The sequence below is a fragment of the Malaclemys terrapin genome, chromosome 17 (assembly GCF_027887155.1).
Source record: "Malaclemys terrapin pileata isolate rMalTer1 chromosome 17, rMalTer1.hap1, whole genome shotgun sequence".
Taxonomy (NCBI): Eukaryota; Metazoa; Chordata; order Testudines; family Emydidae; genus Malaclemys; species Malaclemys terrapin.
In genome coordinates, this window is record NC_071521.1 from 5,280,780 (window position 1) to 5,300,308 (window position 19,529).

The window sequence follows — 19,529 nt, forward strand, 5'->3', positions numbered from 1 at the left end:
GGGCTGGGCAATAGGGCTGCGGCCAGAGCCGGGGGGCCAGGCAGCAGGGCCGCGGCTGGGGGGCCGGGGACGCAGGTCCGGGCAGCAGGGCTGTGGCCGGGGACACGGGGCCGGCTAGGGCTGTGGCCGGCGCATGGCCCTCCTTGTACCTCAGCTCCGTCTTCCTGGGCCTGAGCGGGAAGCCTGCTTGCTTCTCAGCCCTCCCAGGCTTCCAGTGCGAACAGCTGATTCGCGGGAAGCGGGGGGGAGGAGAAGCAGGGCGGAGCATTCATGGGAGAAGGCAGAGCTGAGGTGAGCTGGGGCCGCGGCGGGGAGTGCTTGTTAAATTTAAATGCCCTTTTAGAACCGGTTGTCCCAAAAGGGACAACCGGTTCTAAAAGGGCTTCTAAATTTAACAACCGGTTCCCGTGAACCGGTGCGAACCGGCTCCAGCTCACCACTGGGTGTTAGTACTGTTATAGAAGACACTGGTGAGACCTCATCTGGAATACTGCGTGCAGTTCTGGTCTCCCATGTTTAAGAAGGATTAATTCAAACTGGAACAGGTACAGAGAACGGCTACTAGGATGATCCGAGGAATGGAAAACCTATCTTATGAAAGGAGACTCAAAGAGCTTGGCTTGTTTAGCCTAACCAAAAGAAGGCTGAGGGGAGATATGATTGCTCTCTATAAATATATCAGAGGGATAAATACCAGGGAGGGAGACGAATTATTTACGCTCAGTACCAATGTGGACACAAACTGGCCATCGGGAAGTTTAGGCTTGCAATTAGACGAACCATCAGAGGACTGAAGTTCTGGAACAGCCCTCCAAGGGGAGCAGTGGGGGCAAAAGACATACACCTATACCCCGATATAATGCGACCAGATATAACATGAATTTGGATATAACACAGTAAAGCAGCGCTCCAGGGGCGCAGGGCTGTGCACTCTGGCGGACCAAAGCAAGTTCGATATAACACAGTTTCACCTATAACGCAGTAAGATTTTTTTTTTTTTTTTTTTTTTGGCTCCCAAGGACAGCCTTCTATTGGGACAGAGGTGTATCTGGCTTCAGGACTGAGCTTGATAAGTTTATGGAGGAGATGGTATGATGGGATAGCTTAATTTTGGCAATTAATTGATCTTTGACTATTAGCAGTAAATATGCCCAATGGCCTGTGATGGGATGTTAGATGGGATGGGATCTGAGTTACTACAGAGAATTCTTTCTTGGGTATCTGGCTGGTGAGTCTTGCCCATATGCTCAGGGTTTAGCTGATCGCCATATTTGGCGTCAGGAAGGAATTTTCCTCCAGGGCAGATTGGCACAGTCCCTGGAGGTTTTTCACCTTCCTCTGCAGCGTGGGGCATGCATGACTTGCTGGAGGATTCTCTGCACCTTGAAGTCTTTAAACCATGATTTGAGGACTTCAATAACTCAGACATAGGTTAGGGGTTTATTACAGGAGCGGGTGGGTGAGATTCTGTGGCCTGCGTTGTGCAGGAGGTCAGACTAGACTATCATAATGGTCCCTTCTGACCTTAAAGTCTATGACTATGTGCTGAAAAGACAAAAACCCAAATTAACCAGGTTCTAAGCACCTGTATTATGAAACATACTTTTTGTACAGAATATGAGGTATGAAAGGTTAAAGTTGGTATTCCAACATTTGTCTTTTTTTTACACCCATCAGCTTTCCCGCTAGTTCCTCCTCCAAATATTAATGAGGTTCATAATAGAATTTTTCCATATCAAATTACTTTCCACAAAATCCCATGTTAGTTTTCATACTTGTGGTGATGATGATGGTATATAATACCAATATCCCCTTCTTTTGAATGGATCTGCTATACTGGTGATGTAATCATTCTGGTAAGAAAGGGCATCTCTGAGTGCTGCAATTTCATCCAGTAAATTGTCTATTTCATCCTTGTTACCTGTAAAAGAATAACATGGTTACATAATCTTAGAATGTACTTCAGTAAAGCTGAATGCTCTATTATAGTTATGGAGGTACCCACAGGTCTATATATTTAAGATAATGAAAATGCCAATTTAAAGTCCGCCACACCCCAATACATTTTATTTCTGTTATTTCATACCAGTAGCAAAATATACTGAAGTTATTACCCAACACTTCAAATAAACACCAGACACAGTAATTTCATCTTTAGATGAAGGAAATGTGAGATCAGAAACACAGTAATTTAGTACCGTATATACTCGATCATAAGCCAGTTCGTTTATAAGCTGACCCCCGCAAGATGGAGAAGTAAAAATGGAATTTTTTTATGACCCATTCATAAGCTGACCCTATAATTCAGGGATCGGCAAACTTTGGCTCCCGGGCCACCAGGATAAGCTGCTGGCGGGCCGAGATGGTTTGTTTACCTCGAGTGTCCACAGGCATGGAGGTAAACCTAAGTAAACAAAGTGTCCTGGCCTGCCAGTGGTTTACCCTGATGGACCGGGACAGCAACTGGTGGGGAAATTTTGGGAGGTGGAGGGGGCGGGGAAAAGCTGGGGGTCAGGAGAGTAACCCCTGTGACCACCCCCGCATTCTCCCCATCCTCTCCGTTCCCACCTTAGCTGGGGCAGGCCAGGGGAGGATGTCTCTGGCCTGACTGGAGCTGCTCTGGCAGGCTGGGCGGCCGCAGCCCAGCCCCGGAGCTGCAGCTGCTTCAAAGGCTGCGGGGAGAGCAGCGTGTCCAGAAGCGGAGAGACTCTGGCCCCACCTCTTCACTTCTGGCTCTGCTGTCTCTCCTTGCCCCCTCTGTTGGGGTAGGGGGGGTGCTGTGTCCCACCTTTCTCTCTCTCTCTATACCCGTTCATAAGCCAACCCCTTTCTCTGATGCTTCCCTTTTTTACTAAAAAAAATTCGGCTTATGAACAAGTACATAGGGTACTTAAATATAGAGGGAACTTTAAGACTTTTGACATTACTTAAAATGCTTCTAAATTCTTTCTTTTTCATTACACTTGTTCATGAATAGACCTCTGATACCAGTTGTGAAATGTGATTTCCACACTCCCGCCACAGCTACGAGCTAGGTTTCTGAAATATCTACTGAATGTGTAACACAGTTAATGTGGCTTGGCCAATAAAGTTGGGCACCAGTATTCCTAGACTGTTTTTTAGGTCTGCCACTTATGTGCTGTGAGACCTTGGTCAAGGTTGCAGAGGTTAAGTACCATTTCCTCATCTGTGGGTGTGATGATAATAGTATGCACCTCTATCACAGGCAGGGTGTGTGGTTTAATTCAATAATATTTGCAAAATACCATAAGAACCAAGATCCTTCATCCTGGATGAAAGAAGCTACATAACTGCATTATATGCACAATAAGCACATTATGGAAGTGCAAACTTACTACATCCTGCTCACTTCACTTCCATACACCCATACCCTTCTCTTCCCCTGCTTCCCCCCAGAAGTAAAAAACAAACCAGAAAAACCCTGTCTAGGAACAAAGTGTGCATCTTAGAAACCCGCTTTCAGAAGCCTCACAGAATGGACTGTTAGTATTTTGAATACATCCCCGGGTATATAAAGTGAGCAGGTGGTGAGAAACATGGGGTAGAAATGTATTTCCTTTAAGCATGTGCTGGAATGCAAGGTGCAGAGAGACAAAAAAAGAAAGTATTACCTGCCCTGGCATTGTCTAATAAGCTTTTCAGTCGGTCAATTTCTGCTCTCTGACGTTTCAGAATCTGGTTTAATTTATCAATCTCAAACTTCTGAAAACTTGATGCAACAGCTCCGGCATCAGTTTTTTCCATTTCATACTGAAACTATTTTTAAAAAAAAGTTTAAAATCAAAACTCGGTCTAATTTATAAAGCCTATTCTAGAAACACATCTCATTAAATAAAAAAATTCATAAACTCAGCATGTGAATTAATTTCCCCTTCTCCTCCCAAATGATTGTGACTATGCAATTACCCACCTAAAGACATTTTAATAAATGATAGTCATAAGAGAAAATCAGCTGGACTAACAGAAATGAGTATGTGGAAAAGTCCAGCACTAAGTTTAAAAAAAAAAAAAATTGTAATTAGGAAGTCAGTAATTTAAGAAGTTATCATATAATCAAAACTGGAAGGGACCTCGAGAGATCATCTAGTCAAGTCCCCTGCAGACGTGGCAGGACTAATTAATTATGGTAGGCTGTTTCAGATATTCATTTAACCATGCACCTATGTTCAAATTGATCTTTGCATATTTCACTTTTACCCCTTTTAGCATTCATATCTTGTAGTAGGTTTTTCTGTACATCAATTTACCTGTCCTTTTTCTTTTAAAAGTCTCTGCAACAATTCTATTTCTGCTTCTGCTTGGGCAAGATCCTGAGCTGCACGAGCTGCCTGCATACAGAACTTCTCTGCTTCCTGAAATTCCTACAACAATAAACAGAGCAAACCTTTAATTTTAAAAGCTTATTTTACAGAGCTGCTGATGAGCATACAGCATTGAGAAGAGCATAGTAATAAACAATCATGCTGGACTGCTTTCTTTATTTCTTTTTTCACCTTTTTCTTCATTCCTATTATCTACATGAAAAAACAGATTCTGTTTCTTTTTTCACACGTTAGATAAATACCCACACTTATAGGTACTTTATAAATATGGAGACAAGGTTCCTGACCTGAATAACTTGAAATCTTAAGAATTTACTTACATTGTATCTGTTCCTGTTAATTTATTATGACCTTAAGTCACAATATTACTGCAATCTGCTTTTCATTTGTTAAATGGCTATTATTCAAATCTTTGTAAAAAATGATGTATTCGAAAGCTTTCAGAATGTAATGAGACAAGTTATCCAACCTGGAAATTACCCACACTACCTTCCCAGGCTACATCAACTATTTACATATTTTACAATAAATAAGACTTGCCCCCCAGACTGAGACCTTATGTGCCAAGTTTCAGTCCAGTGTGAGGATTTGTGGTTGAGCTTTAAACTCCACAGGATAAAGGAAACACCAAGAACCCTCCAATTATAACAGCATTAGTAAACATTATAAACATGTTGAATTACCTCAGCTCGCTCTTGGTTAATTTTGAGAACAGTTCCGTGGAGAGACTTTAGCTGATCTTTGGCAATGGAGAGCTCTGTGGTTGCCAGTTTATCCGAAGTGGCTATTGCTCTTCTTAATTCCTTCAATTCTTTATCTAGGCCAAGAATTTGCTTTTGGGCCCTGGCATCACCTAAGTTTTTCTGAAATAGGGAAAATAGATGTATGTTTTTGTAAGAGTTTTTATCCTGTACTGTTTTTACATTGTTAATATTTTATAGCTTTCTTCTGATGTCTCTACAGGACATTTTACCTTACAGCCTACAGGAGTCACTATGCCCCATTTTGTATAGTGTTATCTCATATTATTTTTCATTTAAAAGTATTTTTGAGATGCTTTGCATCAATTTTTTTTTTAATTAAAGTCAGAATCAAACTAACATCACTGATAACAATCAACATCTACACTTGAAGTCCCAGGTAACAGTCCTAGAAATCAAAACTGCCAAAACACTTATAAAGGGGGTGTGGGTGGGTGGGTGGTGTGTTCCCCCCACCCCCCATTCAGCTAACGGAGTTTAGCATGTGTGCTTCTTCTTGCTTATCTACCTCCCACCTTATTCTCTAAATCTTCCAGTTGGGTAAGAATTTTCTCCTTCTCCTCATCAGCTTCTTGAAGTTGTTGATCTGCAAGGCCCTGTATTTCTTCCATACTCTTTATTTTTGCAAGCAAGTGCTGGATTTCATTCTCTAGCTGATGAACTCTAGTCTCATTCTGCCTCTTCTCAGATTTAATCTGCAGTTTAAATAAATTACAATGAACAACATGAAAGAGAAGCCTACACAATGCATATTTTGATTCACAATCTTGTTGATGCTTTAAAATATCTGTTTCTCAAAACATGCAATTAGCAGAATGCTATTTATCAAAGAGATTGACAACTACCATATCATGACTTCAATAGAGTAAAATTTTAAGAGAACCTAAGTGACTTTTTTGAAAATGGGACTTCAGAGCTTTTGAAATTTTTACCCATAATCTTTACTTTTTCTACTTGTATTTACTTTTCTTTGTTCCCCATATATTCTATAGTCCAAACACTGGCTAGGCATATAATCAAGTACACTTCATAAAGACAGCACACAATCGACTCCACAGCTGTTGCATGCACCAGATAGCCATTTTCTGGTGTATCCCTATTAATTTTTGGAAGAATGAGAAAATTCTTCTGAGATATTTATGCAAAAATGAAAACCTTTTGCAAGCTCTATGCAATAAAGGATCTCAGAAGAGTACAAAGGGGCACACAGCATATCAGTGCACAGATGCCTATATTAAGCCATTGTCTCTACAAACAGCATCTCCATACATTTGCATCATATTTTTGATGCAAAAAAAAAAAAAAAAAAAATTAATAAGGAGTCTGTGCGTAAGGCAAGTCTACTGTAAGACATGAGAACAAAAGTGTTCATATGTATCCATTTATCCCTACAGTGGCCAGAATCTATTTAAAGTGTGAGAGCTGTCAAATTACTTCTGAAGGATTTTTTTTTTTTTAATTCTCAACTGTTTATATAATTTCCCTTTAATGGATAGTTACCACTTAAGAGAAACATGCACTGCTGCAATTAGGTGAAAATCAGAACCACACTACACATATTAAAAAGAAAAAAAAAAAACCTATCTTATCATATCTGAAATGGAATAGTAATATCTCTCTCTACATTCCAGTTGTCCCAAACCTGCTCCAGACAAACAAATATTTCATCTATATAACCAAGAACTTTTAAAAAGTGCTATAGTGCTATGTAGGGAGTGAAATTTGATCCTTGTGCTGCCAGTTCAATTTTCTCCATTTGTTAACTTGCAATTCTCTTACTCTTGCTTCTGCAGCTTTGTTACAGGCCTGTCTATATTTCTCCTGTGCATCTCCCAGTTTCTCTTGTTGAGAAGCCATCTCTTCTTGTAACTGTCTCTGTCTAGCCCATGCCTCCTCTTTTTCTTGCTGTGAATGAGCAAGGATTTCATTAAATTGTTTCTGCAGGTCTGCAAGGCTTTTCCCTAAAATATCAGTTGAATTATGGCATCTGAAAGAAAGACAATGCAATTCATAAGAAAGAAAGCAATAATTTTAGTTCTTGGTGTTAGATGCTGGGATTTTTCCAATCTAATATGCTAGTGCAAGAATTTAAGGTGGCTGATACAACTAGGTACAGTTCAATAGTGGCCCAGCCCTATGGCTGAAACCGTATACAGAGGTGTGTCCCTATCTCCAACTCTCCCCTTCCCACTCTGTGTGGCTAGAGGAAAAGCAGCATGTCTTGTTCACTTACACCCCACCCAGCTGGGTCTCACTAGATCTAGGGGCAAGTGGTCCAACTGTCGCACTCAACTAGTGGTGCCTTTTTGGTTCCTGAGCCAACACAGGATATTTAAGCAGATGTGGAGCAAAGGATTGCTCTCTCACTTCCTGCTCGGTGGCAGGATACCCCACCTACTATATTTAACAATAGTGATGTAGGGTGTGTAACTGTGAGGATAGAATGCAGGACATGGCAACAGGGTTATTTATGGGCCAGTGTCAGAGCTGTACTCTGACACAAAGGTGGAGAAAGAGTGCTATCTTGTTACTCCTACATACTTATTTCTGTGCATACCAACTCATATAATGACATTACTAATGAGTTTATTTTACCCACCTAATTTCTCCAATTCCTGTCTGCAGTTTTCTCTTGAGCTCACTTACACGAGCTGTGACTTCTTCAGGATGAATTATGTTGTCAACTGCATGGTTTAGCTGATTTTGAAGATCTTTAAGCTGTTGTTTCAAAAGGCTATTGTCTCCCTATAAAACCAAATTTAAGGGGTCAAATTCCAGTACTTTAGAATCTGACAAATATTTTCCCAATATGAAATGCATCTTTCCTTGCAATTACTCCTAAATATTGAAAATATTTTGATGCCAGTTCAAGAATGGGCTTGTTTGTATTGCATCTCCTTCTTAGCAGTCTAATGAAGTAATAAATATATCTTTGTATAAGTTAAGCCTGTCGCCATAAAGGAGCTGATAACACAAGCAAACTATAGAATTCTCATTTCATTCTAGGACTTAACAGTGAGATACTTCTCAGAAAAAACAAACCGCCACCAATTTCAACAATTAGAATTGTACAAAGATAATACACAGAGCAAAATTACTCAGTTAAGCCAACATAACTAATTTTCAGCAAGAATCAGGAGCAGTCTGCACTTTACAAAACTGGACCTTTCCTTTTGTATCCCTGTTGTCTGTCTGAGGCTCTGAGTTGCTGACTATTTACTTTGGAGAGCAGAGACTTCTTTTTGCACCTGGGGTGCTCCCCTAAGGAATACTTATTCAGACAACAGAAGGACAAATACACATATCCACATTATCCCTAAGCCAGGAAACAAGAAGTGTAAGGTAGTAAGTCAACCTCCAATTTAATTTAATTTCTGATTTAACTAGAACCTACTCCAACAGACTCTTGATATTCAGTTTCTCTCTTGTGCTCAGCAGTTCTGAAACCTGGAATAACTAAGCCTCTTTCTCAGCCACATGCACTGAGCTGGAAGGACGGACATGTTTTACATAAAACAATAACCAATCCCTCTGGAATATCATGGAGCAGTCTTGATAGCTCAATTCAGACCTCAAAAACAGAAGGATGATGACTGCAACATGGGGCTTTTGGGTTAGGAGTATTAACATTAGGGAGAAAAGAGTCAGATGCTATGTAAGATTCCCAAACAGACGCAGAGTACATAGAGGAGGAAAATCCATATTAATTTTCCTTTAGGGGGAAAAAAAAGAACATTCCAGATATCAGGTGAATTCTGAGACAAAAAATGAATAAGTATTTAACCTGCAATTGTTTGAGCTGGGAAAGTAGCTTATTGTTTTCCTGTTCCTTCTCTTCTGATATTTGTGCTTTGGTAAGAGCATTTTCTAATGCCTGCCTTTCTTTTTCAAGTTCAGCTTGCAGGGCTGAGTGTTCCATCTATAATAACAAAGTTTTCAGATTTAAAAACCAGAACAATTGTACTTTTCGAAAAAACTAAATTAACTGAATTATAAAAGGTGCTAAACTAGAACTGGTCCAAAATCCCCTTGTTGAAATTGCTAATGAAATAAAAAGAAAACAAAACAAAAAACTCAACGTTTTCCAAGGGAGTTTTTCAGTTTTTAACAAAAACTGAAAAATTTTGTCTAAAAGCTGTATTTGACTTCTTATATCCCCATTCTCTATGGGCCAGGATGCACATCTGGGGAAAATTTTGAAAGACAATTTTCAGACAAGCCCTATGCTAAACTTCAGAAGACTGTGGTAATGACACTTTTATATGTTTGGGTAACCAATATTCTTCCAACTGTATTTCTGGAAAGCCACAATTGCTAGTCTGTTTTTATTCAGAGTATATTCTCCATGGAGAGCCCAAAAATATTTGTATCTTGCTTTCCAGATAAAAGTTATAAATTATACCAAAATGGCAACTATGAACCATACTAGTTACATTGTCTTATGAAACATAATTGCTACTTGAACGTAAGGAACATTTCCTTACTAAACTTGAAGTTACCGAATGCAAAAATAAGACCCATCATTAATAAAGGAATTATCATTCATATTTGTTTAAGTTCCTTGCTACATACATTACTTTAAACCATTAAAAGGGGAGCTCTTTAAAATAAAGGGATTTCTGAATATTACAAAGGAAACTTCCATCACAGTAACAAAGAAGGAGATGGAAAAGTTTTCTAATTTGCATAATATACTAACAGAACTCTTAAAATGGATATCTGAAAGCAGGATTAACTGGATTTTGAAATTTGTGTTATAAATAGCCAAAAATGTTTTCATCAAAAACATGGATATTAGAATTTTCATCATGAACTCAGAGGGCTTTTAAAAAAAACAGCTGATAAGAACAGCTTCCCTAGAACTTTCATTCTTCCCAGAAGGTAAAAAATCAGGGGGTAGCCGTGTTAGTCTGGATCTGTAAAAGCAGCAAAGAGTCCTGTGGCACCTTATAGACTAACAGACGTATTGGAGCATGAGCTTTCGTGGGTGAATACGCCACAGGACTCTTTGCTGCTTTTACAGAAGGTAAAAAAGTATTTCTAGATCTAAAAACCAAAAAAACAAACCTCTGAGTAAAGTCCACTTATGTTTTTCAAGCTAGATTACCCTTTAAAAAAAGAACTATTTTCATTTCATGTCACAGTAATTCTATTCTCACCTGACTAAGTCGTTTTAGTCTCTCCAATTCTTCCTTCTGTTGATTGGCTTCAATGTCTCTGACTTTAAGTTGAGCCTCCAGTTCAGCCTCATATGCACTGAGATCCCCTTGTGCCTCTCTAAGAGATTCATTTACTTCTCGTTGCTCTTGGAGTGCACATTCAAGCTCTGCAATTTCCTGAAATTGCACATTCAACTTAGAAATATACATATTATTTATGATTCTGTTCATATTTCTAGTTAATTTCTTGATGCTAGCAAATGCAGCATATTCAACTGTCAGGATTTACTGGAACACATTGCCTGGCTATCTCCTGGTTTCCAGGGATTAACAATTATTACCACATCTAGAAGAGCAGAGTAAGGGTACCATTCATGACCACTATAGTCAGGGACAGTTAGAGCTAGTTGTAGTTGACATTCAAATATAACTGTAGATAGAAATATATATGAGTAGAGTCTAGGGTGCTGTTGTGCTAAGCACTGTACAAAGCCCCTCCCCACCACAATACAAATAAGAAAACTTCCAGGTTAGAGCCACAGACATTTGTTTCTCTTAAGTCTAACTTTACTCCTAGCAGGACAATAAAATTGGTCTTTAACAACTGGATGACATACCCATCAGCTTGGTGGTAACTATTTGGTGTGGAAAACCTGAGTATGAGAATTATCAGTTAGTTCAGGTTCTGGGCTGAGGAAGCTCCGCTGTGGTGGTCACTTATCTTTGGCTTTGAGAATGATGGTTTAGCACTTATTGTTCCAAGAGCATCTCCTGTGGGGTGGTTTCACTGACTAGCTTTGATACCTGCCTCAGAGGTACTTAATTGCACAACCCACTGGTAGAGAGAGAGGGTAGTGGAAAGTGCAATTTAAAAAGGGGAGGGTTCCTTAGGTGGAAGGAGAGAGCAAGCAGGAAAGGTGGTTGCTAGAATAAATCAGCAGAGTATTCTCAATCCAAGACTGTCTACACTTGTTTGTTTTTGCAACAGTGTAGCCACATAGATGCAAACCCTAGTGTAGATGTGTCATACTGATGTTGGAACAACTTGTGCTAGTGTAAGTGCAAACCAGCCTTTGGTCCGAGGAGCAAAAGTTTAAGTCTAGATTTCTGGGAGAGTTCCACCATAACAAAAATATACAAAATATACCTTGACTGCCCCTTAGAATAATCTCCATTTGCTGTATGCTATTTATGTTTTAAATATTACAGGCCAAATTCTGTTCTCAGTTGCAGTTTTAACTCCCACTGAAGTTACCATATAAGAGAGCAGAATTTGTCCCAGGGAAATTTTGTTTTGCAGTTCAGAATTCAATTTCTATTTTTATTCCCAGAAATCTGGCTTTGGGAAGACATAGGTATTCCTAAATCTTACTTTTCTCATGTTTTCGGCATCCATGGCAACTATTTCCAGCTGATTTCTTTCCTCCTCCAGTTCAGTCAATCTTTGCAGCAAAGCCTCCTTATCCTTCTGCAACTCCTTACATTCATCACTGGCCTGCTTGGCCTGACCCTTAACACTCTCAAGGTATTCCTGTAACCCAATGATAATACCTTCTAAATCCCTCTTCAGTGCTTCATTTGCTGCTATTTGACCTGCACAAAGGTACAAAATGGAATTAGAGTATGCAAGAGAGTTCTTTATTTCAAATGAAGGAATACAAGATGAACAAAATACAGATTCCTAATCCTCCAGTGCAGTTTCTGAATACTGTTACTTTTCTGAATACAAGACATCAAAAATGCCACAAAGGAGATGTTCATCACAAACTGTTAAGTTTTGAAGATCAGAACATAGTTAATTTAGCTGAATCTAAATTTTCTCCATTTTTTTTGAGAAAGAGAAAACTAGCTTAAAAAAATTAGTCACCCATATTTTACAGTGTTAGATTTTTGGTACAACTCAAGTCATTACTACTTAGTGGCTCAATTGTACTTACTACTTGAACCAACTTGTGTGTGTTACCTAGTTTAGAGTAACTTCTCATGTACTTGGAATAGCTAATTCTAGAGAAACAACAATTAGGGTTTCAAAAAATGCCTTCTCTAAAATGTGTCCTGATGTGACATTATACTAGGTTAATATGGAGCCATTTAAGACACATTTATATTCTATATTGTTCCCCCTTTGATCTCCTTCAACTCTGTCCACTAAATATTTTCCTGATATGGAACAACAGCTTAAAATATTAAGTGTACATTTTCTAGTTTACTGGAACAAGGATTAAACTATTTAATTTTATTAATATTTTAATTTATAAAGACAAAAATGAAAAGGTCATTTTTATATTCACTGAATCTAAATCGTTCTGCAAAATTAATATCATGTTAGCATATGTTTCTTTTTGTTCTAGCAGCTTGAAACCACACACTGTCTAAAAGCCACACCTCCCACCCAGTTATTTGAGGCTGCATTTTAACTGACCAACACATAAGTAAAAGTAAACACAATTTCATATAATATTCCGCACCCCTACCATAGCGCTTATTTTTCCTTTTATTAGAGCTAGATTTCCCCTTTTTCTTTTAGGGAAGAAAACATCCCACCTGAATTAATTACTACTGCAGTTCAGTAATGGCCAACAAGGAATTCTGAGAGATGTTTAGGATGCAATAGTCTCCAGGGACAAAGGACGTTGCCTTCAAGATATTATGCCTGTACAACTTCAGAGCACAAGTACCTTAGCTCACTGAGCATTACGTGGCTATACAACTTCACCTTTCAATTCACTTAAACAGTAATGATGATTATAAGTTTTATTAAGCATTTGAAAATATTTCATTTTTGAGCTAGGCATTTGCTTTCACATAACAGTGATTTATAGTCTCTTGTCCATAATAATACCAATGAATGGGATTTCTTAAATCTGTTTTCAAAACTGAAGTGATCAAATCAATGAATGATATTCTTTCCATGCAGATGGTGATATTAGAGGATCCCTTAACAGCCAGCAGAGACTATAGCTTTTCTACCATGTAATCGTTTTCTAAAAGTTCTGACTCTGACAACAGTTTCAATCAACATGTAGTAACAGTAACTAGAAGACTTCATAATACCACTTGGACTATCAAGATTTCTCTTCTCCTTATATGAATGTGACATCACCTCATTCTTATGGCTGAAAGCCACTAATTTATGGCATATCCATGATGCTCCTTTACTAGCTGCAAAAGATGCTGTCAAGTGATGAAATACACTCAACTTGTTAAGCAAGAGATCTGAATTTTCCATGAAACAGGGAAGAGTGTTGCTGCTGGCTCTCCCCATCAAGATCTGATCATTGAGATCTACGTATTGTATATGCAACATCTCCTTATCAACACAATATTCCTTTGCCAATGAAAGTCTTGGTGGGAAATACATAAATGTTTTGGTGACCTGTATTTTCTAGCTCTTTTCCTCTAAGGTGGACACATTTGAGAATTATTGCATTTTTTTTCTTTCATAGTAGGGCTATCATTAATCGCAGTTAACTCATGTAATTAATTTTTTTAATCACTTAATTTTTTGCACTGTTAAACAATAGAATACCAATTGAAATTTATTAAATATTTTGCATGTTTTTCTATATTTTCAAATATATTGATTTCTATTACAACACAGAATACAAAGTGTACAGTACTCACTTTATATTAGTTTTTATTACAAATATTTGCACTGTAAAAACGATAAACAAAAGAAATAGTATTTTTCAATTCACCTCATACAAGTACTGTAGTGCAATCTCTATTGTGAAAGTATAATTTACAAATGTAGATTTTTTTGTTTGTTACATAACTGAACTCAAAAACAAAACAATGTAAAACTTTACAGCTTACAAGTCCACTCAGTCCTACTTCTTGTTCAGCCAAACACTAAGACAAACAAGTTTGTTTACATTTACGGGAGATACTGCTGCCTGCTTCTTCTTTACAATGTCACCTAAAAGTGAGAACAGGCATTTTGCATGGCACTTTTGTAGCTAGCATTGCAAGGTATTTACGTGCCAGATATGCTAAACACTCATATGTTCCTTCATGCTTCAGCCACCATTCCGGAGGACATGCTTCCATGCTGGTGATGTTCATTAAAAAAATAGTGCGTTACTTAAATTCGTGACTGAACTTCTTGCGGGAGAATTTAAAAGGGTGTCATAAGGAGGAGGGAGAAAACTTGTTCACCTTAGCCTCTAAGGATAGAACAAGAAGCAATGGGTTTAAACTGCAGCAAGGGAGGTCTAGGTTGGACATTAGGAAAAAGTTCCTAACTGTCAGGGTGGTTGAACACTGGAATAAATTGCCTAGGGAGGTTGTGGAATCTCCATCTCTGGAGATATTTAAGAGTAGGTTAGATAAATGTCTATCAGGGATGGTCTAGACAGTATTTGGTCCTGCCATGCGGGCAGGGGACTGGACTCGATGACCTCTCGAGGTCCCTTCCAGTCCTAGAATCTATGAATTGTATGTCTCCTGTTCTATTTTACCTGCATTCTGCCATATATTTCATGTTACAGCAGTCTCGGATGATGACCCAGCACGTTTGATTTACGAACACTGTCACTGCAGATTTGACAAAACGCAAAGAAGGTACCAATGTGAGATTTCTAAAAATAGCTACAGCACTTGACCCAAGGTTTAAGAATCTGAAGTGCCTTCCAAAATCTGAGAGAGACGAGGTGTGGAGCATGCTTTCAGAAGTCTTAAAAGAGCAACATTTCGATGCAGAAACTACTGAACCTGAACCACCAAAAAAGAAAATCATCCTTCTGCTGGTGGCATCTGACTCAGATTAAAATGAACATGCATCGGTCCACTTTGCTTTGGATCATTATCGAGCAGAACCCGTCATCAGCATGGATGCATGTCCTCTGGAATGGTGATTGAAGCATGAAGGGACACAGGAATCTTTAGCGCATCTAGCACGTAAATATCTTGTGACGCCAGTTACAACAGTGCCATGCGAATGCCTGTTCTCACTTTCAGATGATGTTGTAAACAAGAAGCAGGCAGCATTATCTCCTGAAAATGTAACCAAACTTGTTTGTCTGAGCGATTGGCTGAAGTAGGACCGAATGGACTTGTAGGCTCTAAAGTTTTACATTGTTTTATTTTTGAATGCAGTTATTTTTTGTACATAATTCTACATTTGTAAGTTCCACTTTCATGATAAAGAGATTGCACTATAGTACTTATATTAGGTGAATGAAATAACTTTTTTTTTTACAGTGCAAATATTTGTAATAAAAAAAGTCAATATAAAGTGAGCACTGTACACTTTGTATTCTGTGTTGTAATTGAAATCAATAGATTTGAAAATGTATAAAACATCCACAAATATTTAAATAAATGGTATTCTATTATTGTTTAACGGTGTGATTAATTTTTTTAATCGCTTGACAACCCTATTTCCTATATATCTCTTGTATCTCAGTTATGTTCGAATACAGATTTACTGCTCCTAAGGAAACAAAGTTAAAAAAACAAACAAACAAACAAAACCAGTGCTCTTTACCATCTGTAAGCTGTTGCTCCAGATCCTTAATTTCCTCAGTTTCCCTAGCAATCCTAGAAAGCATCTCATCCAGGCGACTTTCAAGCTGTTTGTAATGTTTGTTCATCATTTCAAGCTGCTGTTCTTTACTTGCTTTCTGAGCCGTCATGTGAGCCTGTGGATTACAGTTAAATGGATACATTTTGCATATTTATCAGTAAGAATTTAAAAAATATATTGTTAAACTAAATAAGTTATCTGGCTCATTGCTCCTGAAGTGTCCCATTACTGGAAATGAGCTGCACCAACAATTTGTATCTTCCGTAGCTTATTATTTCCTGTTTATTGCCCCAAAAGTCACAGTCTTTGGACACTCATCTCAGACAGATGAAGAAGTCTCTACAGCAAACAGTGTTTTAAAAAACAAACAAACAAACAAAAAAACCACCCAAAACACCACATTCCTGCCCAGAGTAGGAAGGTCATATGTATCCCTTACAGCTCCAAGAACTGCCATTTTCCCAGCTAACTCTCGCCACTTCATTACCCCTTTCAGCCAAGAAATTACAAACAAGACCCTCTTCAAAACCCATGAACACTACTCTTTAGTAATTGAGGAACACAAGGAATTCATTCATTCTCTATTTCCCCTAGGGCTGAGCAGCTACCTCCACAGCCCTAGCAGTCCATGGCCTGGGAAGAAATTAGCTAATAAACCAAGATATTCTACATGACAGTGCAGAAACAACTAGCAAGCCAGCCAAGCTTCACATAGTCTAATGATTTTGGCTTCACCCCTGAATAACTACTTTTTTTTTTTTTTTAAGAGATAAGGTGGGTGAGGTAATCTTTTATTAGACAAAATTCTGTTAATTAAAAGAGACAAGCTTTCAAGCTCCAGAGAGCTCTTAATATTTTTTCTAAATCTACATGATACGTTCACTTAAGCAGTGGTAGCCCAATAGCAACTAAAAACACTGACAGAAATCTCTCTCTAACTTGAGCTGTGTAAACGATTTGCAGAGTTGAATGCAGTCAGAGTTACAATAGGATACTTTAGTGTAGTTGTTCCAACACTGGCCTCTGTTCAAACAGTAAGTTTATATCTGACAGTCTGATTTACAAACATGGGATAAATCCTGAGGAGTACTCAGCACCTGCAGTCTCCACGGACTTCAACCACACTTCTTGGCAGCATAGTGGCAAACAAAACCAAATAAAAGACCATAAAAATAGTGCTACGCTGTTCACTGGTATTGAAACATTTACAAACACAATTCATACAACGTCAAAAGCCTCCAATAATACATAGCTTTTGTTTTATTATTAAAAACAATTTCTCTTATGCCCCTGCCCCAAACATACACATTTCACTTTTATCTAGCTATTATATGAAAGTCTTAAAACTTTGCTAACATTTCAGAATAATTTTTTGAAAGCTGTTTTACTGAAAGTCATTTTAATTTATAATTAAAGCAATAAGATTTAACTCATATCTGCTTTACTTTTAAACAAAATTACAGTCTGTAAGGAATACATCATACTCAATATATTTTTGAAGTATGCAAATAAAAACATTACAATTCTCAGTATTCATATTACTGTAACTAAACATTGTCACCCATTTAAAAAAAATCCAGTCTAACTTAATTTCTAACATCCGAAGTACAGTTCTAATTAATAAGATTAAGCACAGCTGCTGCTGTTGTTGAATGATTATTTTGCTACAACTGTTGAATGTCACAAGAGGATTGTTAAAAACACTTACAGCTTTGTCTTTTCTTCCTTTGAAGTCATGTGCAAAAAGCTCCACCCCTAATTTAGAATCCATTTTAATGATTAACTGAAATCTAAATGATGGAAAGCAGCAGCTTAAAATGAAACATGGTTTCTCTTCTGTCTTCTCTTTCCTCCGAACTTCTCTATTTGATGATTACACTCTGGTAAGAATGTGGTTTGAAATCATGGGAAGCTGCAAAGGCTGAGAGCTTTTGACAGGACTGTAGAGCAGTGACATGCTCTCCAATCTCTACTTGTCTCCGCAAGCTGTATTCTGCCCTGTTTGCTTTAAATCACAACACAGGAAGCTGTGTATGTAGCCAATCGACTACAGAGTTAGTAACAGTCAGTCTACTCCCCAAGAGGCTCGGCTTGTCCTTTTGAGAAAGCAGTTTCCTCCCTGAAACACACAGACTGTTACAATTCTCCTATTTTATTTTCTTAACTGCAGATTTGAAATCTATTTAAAAAAATAAAATAAAAAGTAGTCTGGGTCTCAGATGAAAGCAGAGGCCAGGCATGGGAATACTTTTTGTGTGTATTTATATAAATAGACAATAGATATGGAATGCACATCTGAAAAGCTTTTATTTTATAATAGCTTTGATTTTAGGACACATTTTACAAAACTCACTGTAGTCTAATTTAAACCTGCTGTACATAATATTCACTGAAGTTATACACCACAAGTATGTTAAAGATAAACTTTTAAATACTGCTTGTATAGATAAAAGAAACAGGCCCTTCCACATAAATTCCTTGGAATGTCAGTGTTTGCATCCTAGGCATTCATGAACTGAAATTTCTTCTACAACAATGCAGATCCCTATGCTCTCCTTGCTGAAGGACAGAAGCTAAAGAACACTAATCTTGCACAGACATGGTCCATGCAGGCGTATAGGAAATGAAATGGCAATTGTGCCTTTACCTCTCTGTTGCACAACATTCCTATTACACAGCCACCACCAGCACTGCTGTAGGAAAGCAGAAGCAGGCATAAATAAGGGCAGAGAGAAAAAAAAGTCAGGACACTTTGTTTCTACTCATCTTGTTTCTCTCTCCAGCCAACTGTAGCAAAGGACATTTGTCAGTTGTACTACCACTGCAAATGGGGGAAAGGTCCTGATTCTGCCTTTCTGGAACAGCATTAAAGGAGCCATAGACAGGTCTAGAATCTGTCCCATAGACTGTAAGGGTCTGATCCAGTGCTCACAGAAGTCAATGGTTGTTTTTTTCTGACCACCCTAATGAAGGAATAGGCTCTTAGTTTAAAAATATTCAGGCCTAAAGTTCTCCAAATATTTCAGAACAATAATCTAATACAAGTGTGAGATAGTTAGTTGTACTGTTTTTTTTTTTTTTTTGGTCTGTCTCCCTCCCATCATCATAAAACCCTTAATGACACCTGACCGTTGCGGTAACACTTTCATTTAAGGGAGGATATGGGGGGGGGGGAGAAATATAGTCCTCCATAAGTCTAATCAGACAAACCTCACTCTTGTCAAAATTAAAGCTTTTAACAGAAGCCTTGTTCCAGCTTTGGTACCCAGTCCTGCAAGGTGTTCTGCGAAGGCAGACCCCACCATGCTAATGTGCAAAGCTCATTGCAGGGTCTGGGCCTTAACTATGGAGCTGCAACAGTTACCTCCTATTTAACATAGATTAGTTCAGTGGCTTAATCACTTGGGCTCTGATCCTGTAAAGAGATGCATGCAGGTAGACCCTTGCACCTGCATGGACCCTCATTGCCTTCAAGGGTCTCCCTGAATACATCTGGGGCCGCCTTAGGATCTACAGATACAATGTAGCACAGTAATTCTCAAACTTTTGTACTGGTGATCCCTTTCACATAGCAAACCTCTAACTGTGACCTCCCTCCCCTTAAAAATATATAAAAATGTGTTTTTAATTTAACACCATTATAAATGCTGGATGCAAAGAGGGGTTTGGGGTGGAGGCTGACAGCTCATTACCCCTCCATGTAATAATCTCGTGACCCCCTGAGGAGTCCCAACTCCCA

General features: G+C 38.4%; 1 protein-coding gene across 6 annotated transcripts in view; it reads right to left on the reverse strand.

The window, feature by feature from the left end:
- Positions 1 to 19,529, reverse strand: part of CNTRL (centriolin) — a 60,202-nt gene that overhangs the window by 22,505 nt on the left and 18,168 nt on the right. For 5 of the 6 annotated variants that reach the window (XM_054007565.1, XM_054007566.1, XM_054007568.1 and 2 more), the window contains exons 12-22: positions 15,752 to 15,905; positions 11,636 to 11,856; positions 10,264 to 10,440; positions 8,889 to 9,023; positions 7,704 to 7,849; positions 6,884 to 7,091; positions 5,620 to 5,799; positions 5,027 to 5,206; positions 4,269 to 4,382; positions 3,633 to 3,777; positions 1,776 to 1,921 (exon numbers count right to left, since the gene is read on the reverse strand). In XM_054007565.1, coding sequence (XP_053863540.1) covers positions 1,776 to 1,921; positions 3,633 to 3,777; positions 4,269 to 4,382; positions 5,027 to 5,206; positions 5,620 to 5,799; positions 6,884 to 7,091; positions 7,704 to 7,849; positions 8,889 to 9,023; positions 10,264 to 10,440; positions 11,636 to 11,856; positions 15,752 to 15,905 — 1,806 coding nt within the window. Of the gene's footprint in view, positions 1 to 1,775; positions 1,922 to 3,632; positions 3,778 to 4,268; positions 4,383 to 5,026; positions 5,207 to 5,619; positions 5,800 to 6,883; positions 7,092 to 7,703; positions 7,850 to 8,888; positions 9,024 to 10,263; positions 10,441 to 11,635; positions 11,857 to 15,751; positions 15,906 to 17,498; positions 17,757 to 19,529 lie in introns of those variants that run through there. The other variant, XM_054007570.1, reaches the window with a different exon arrangement.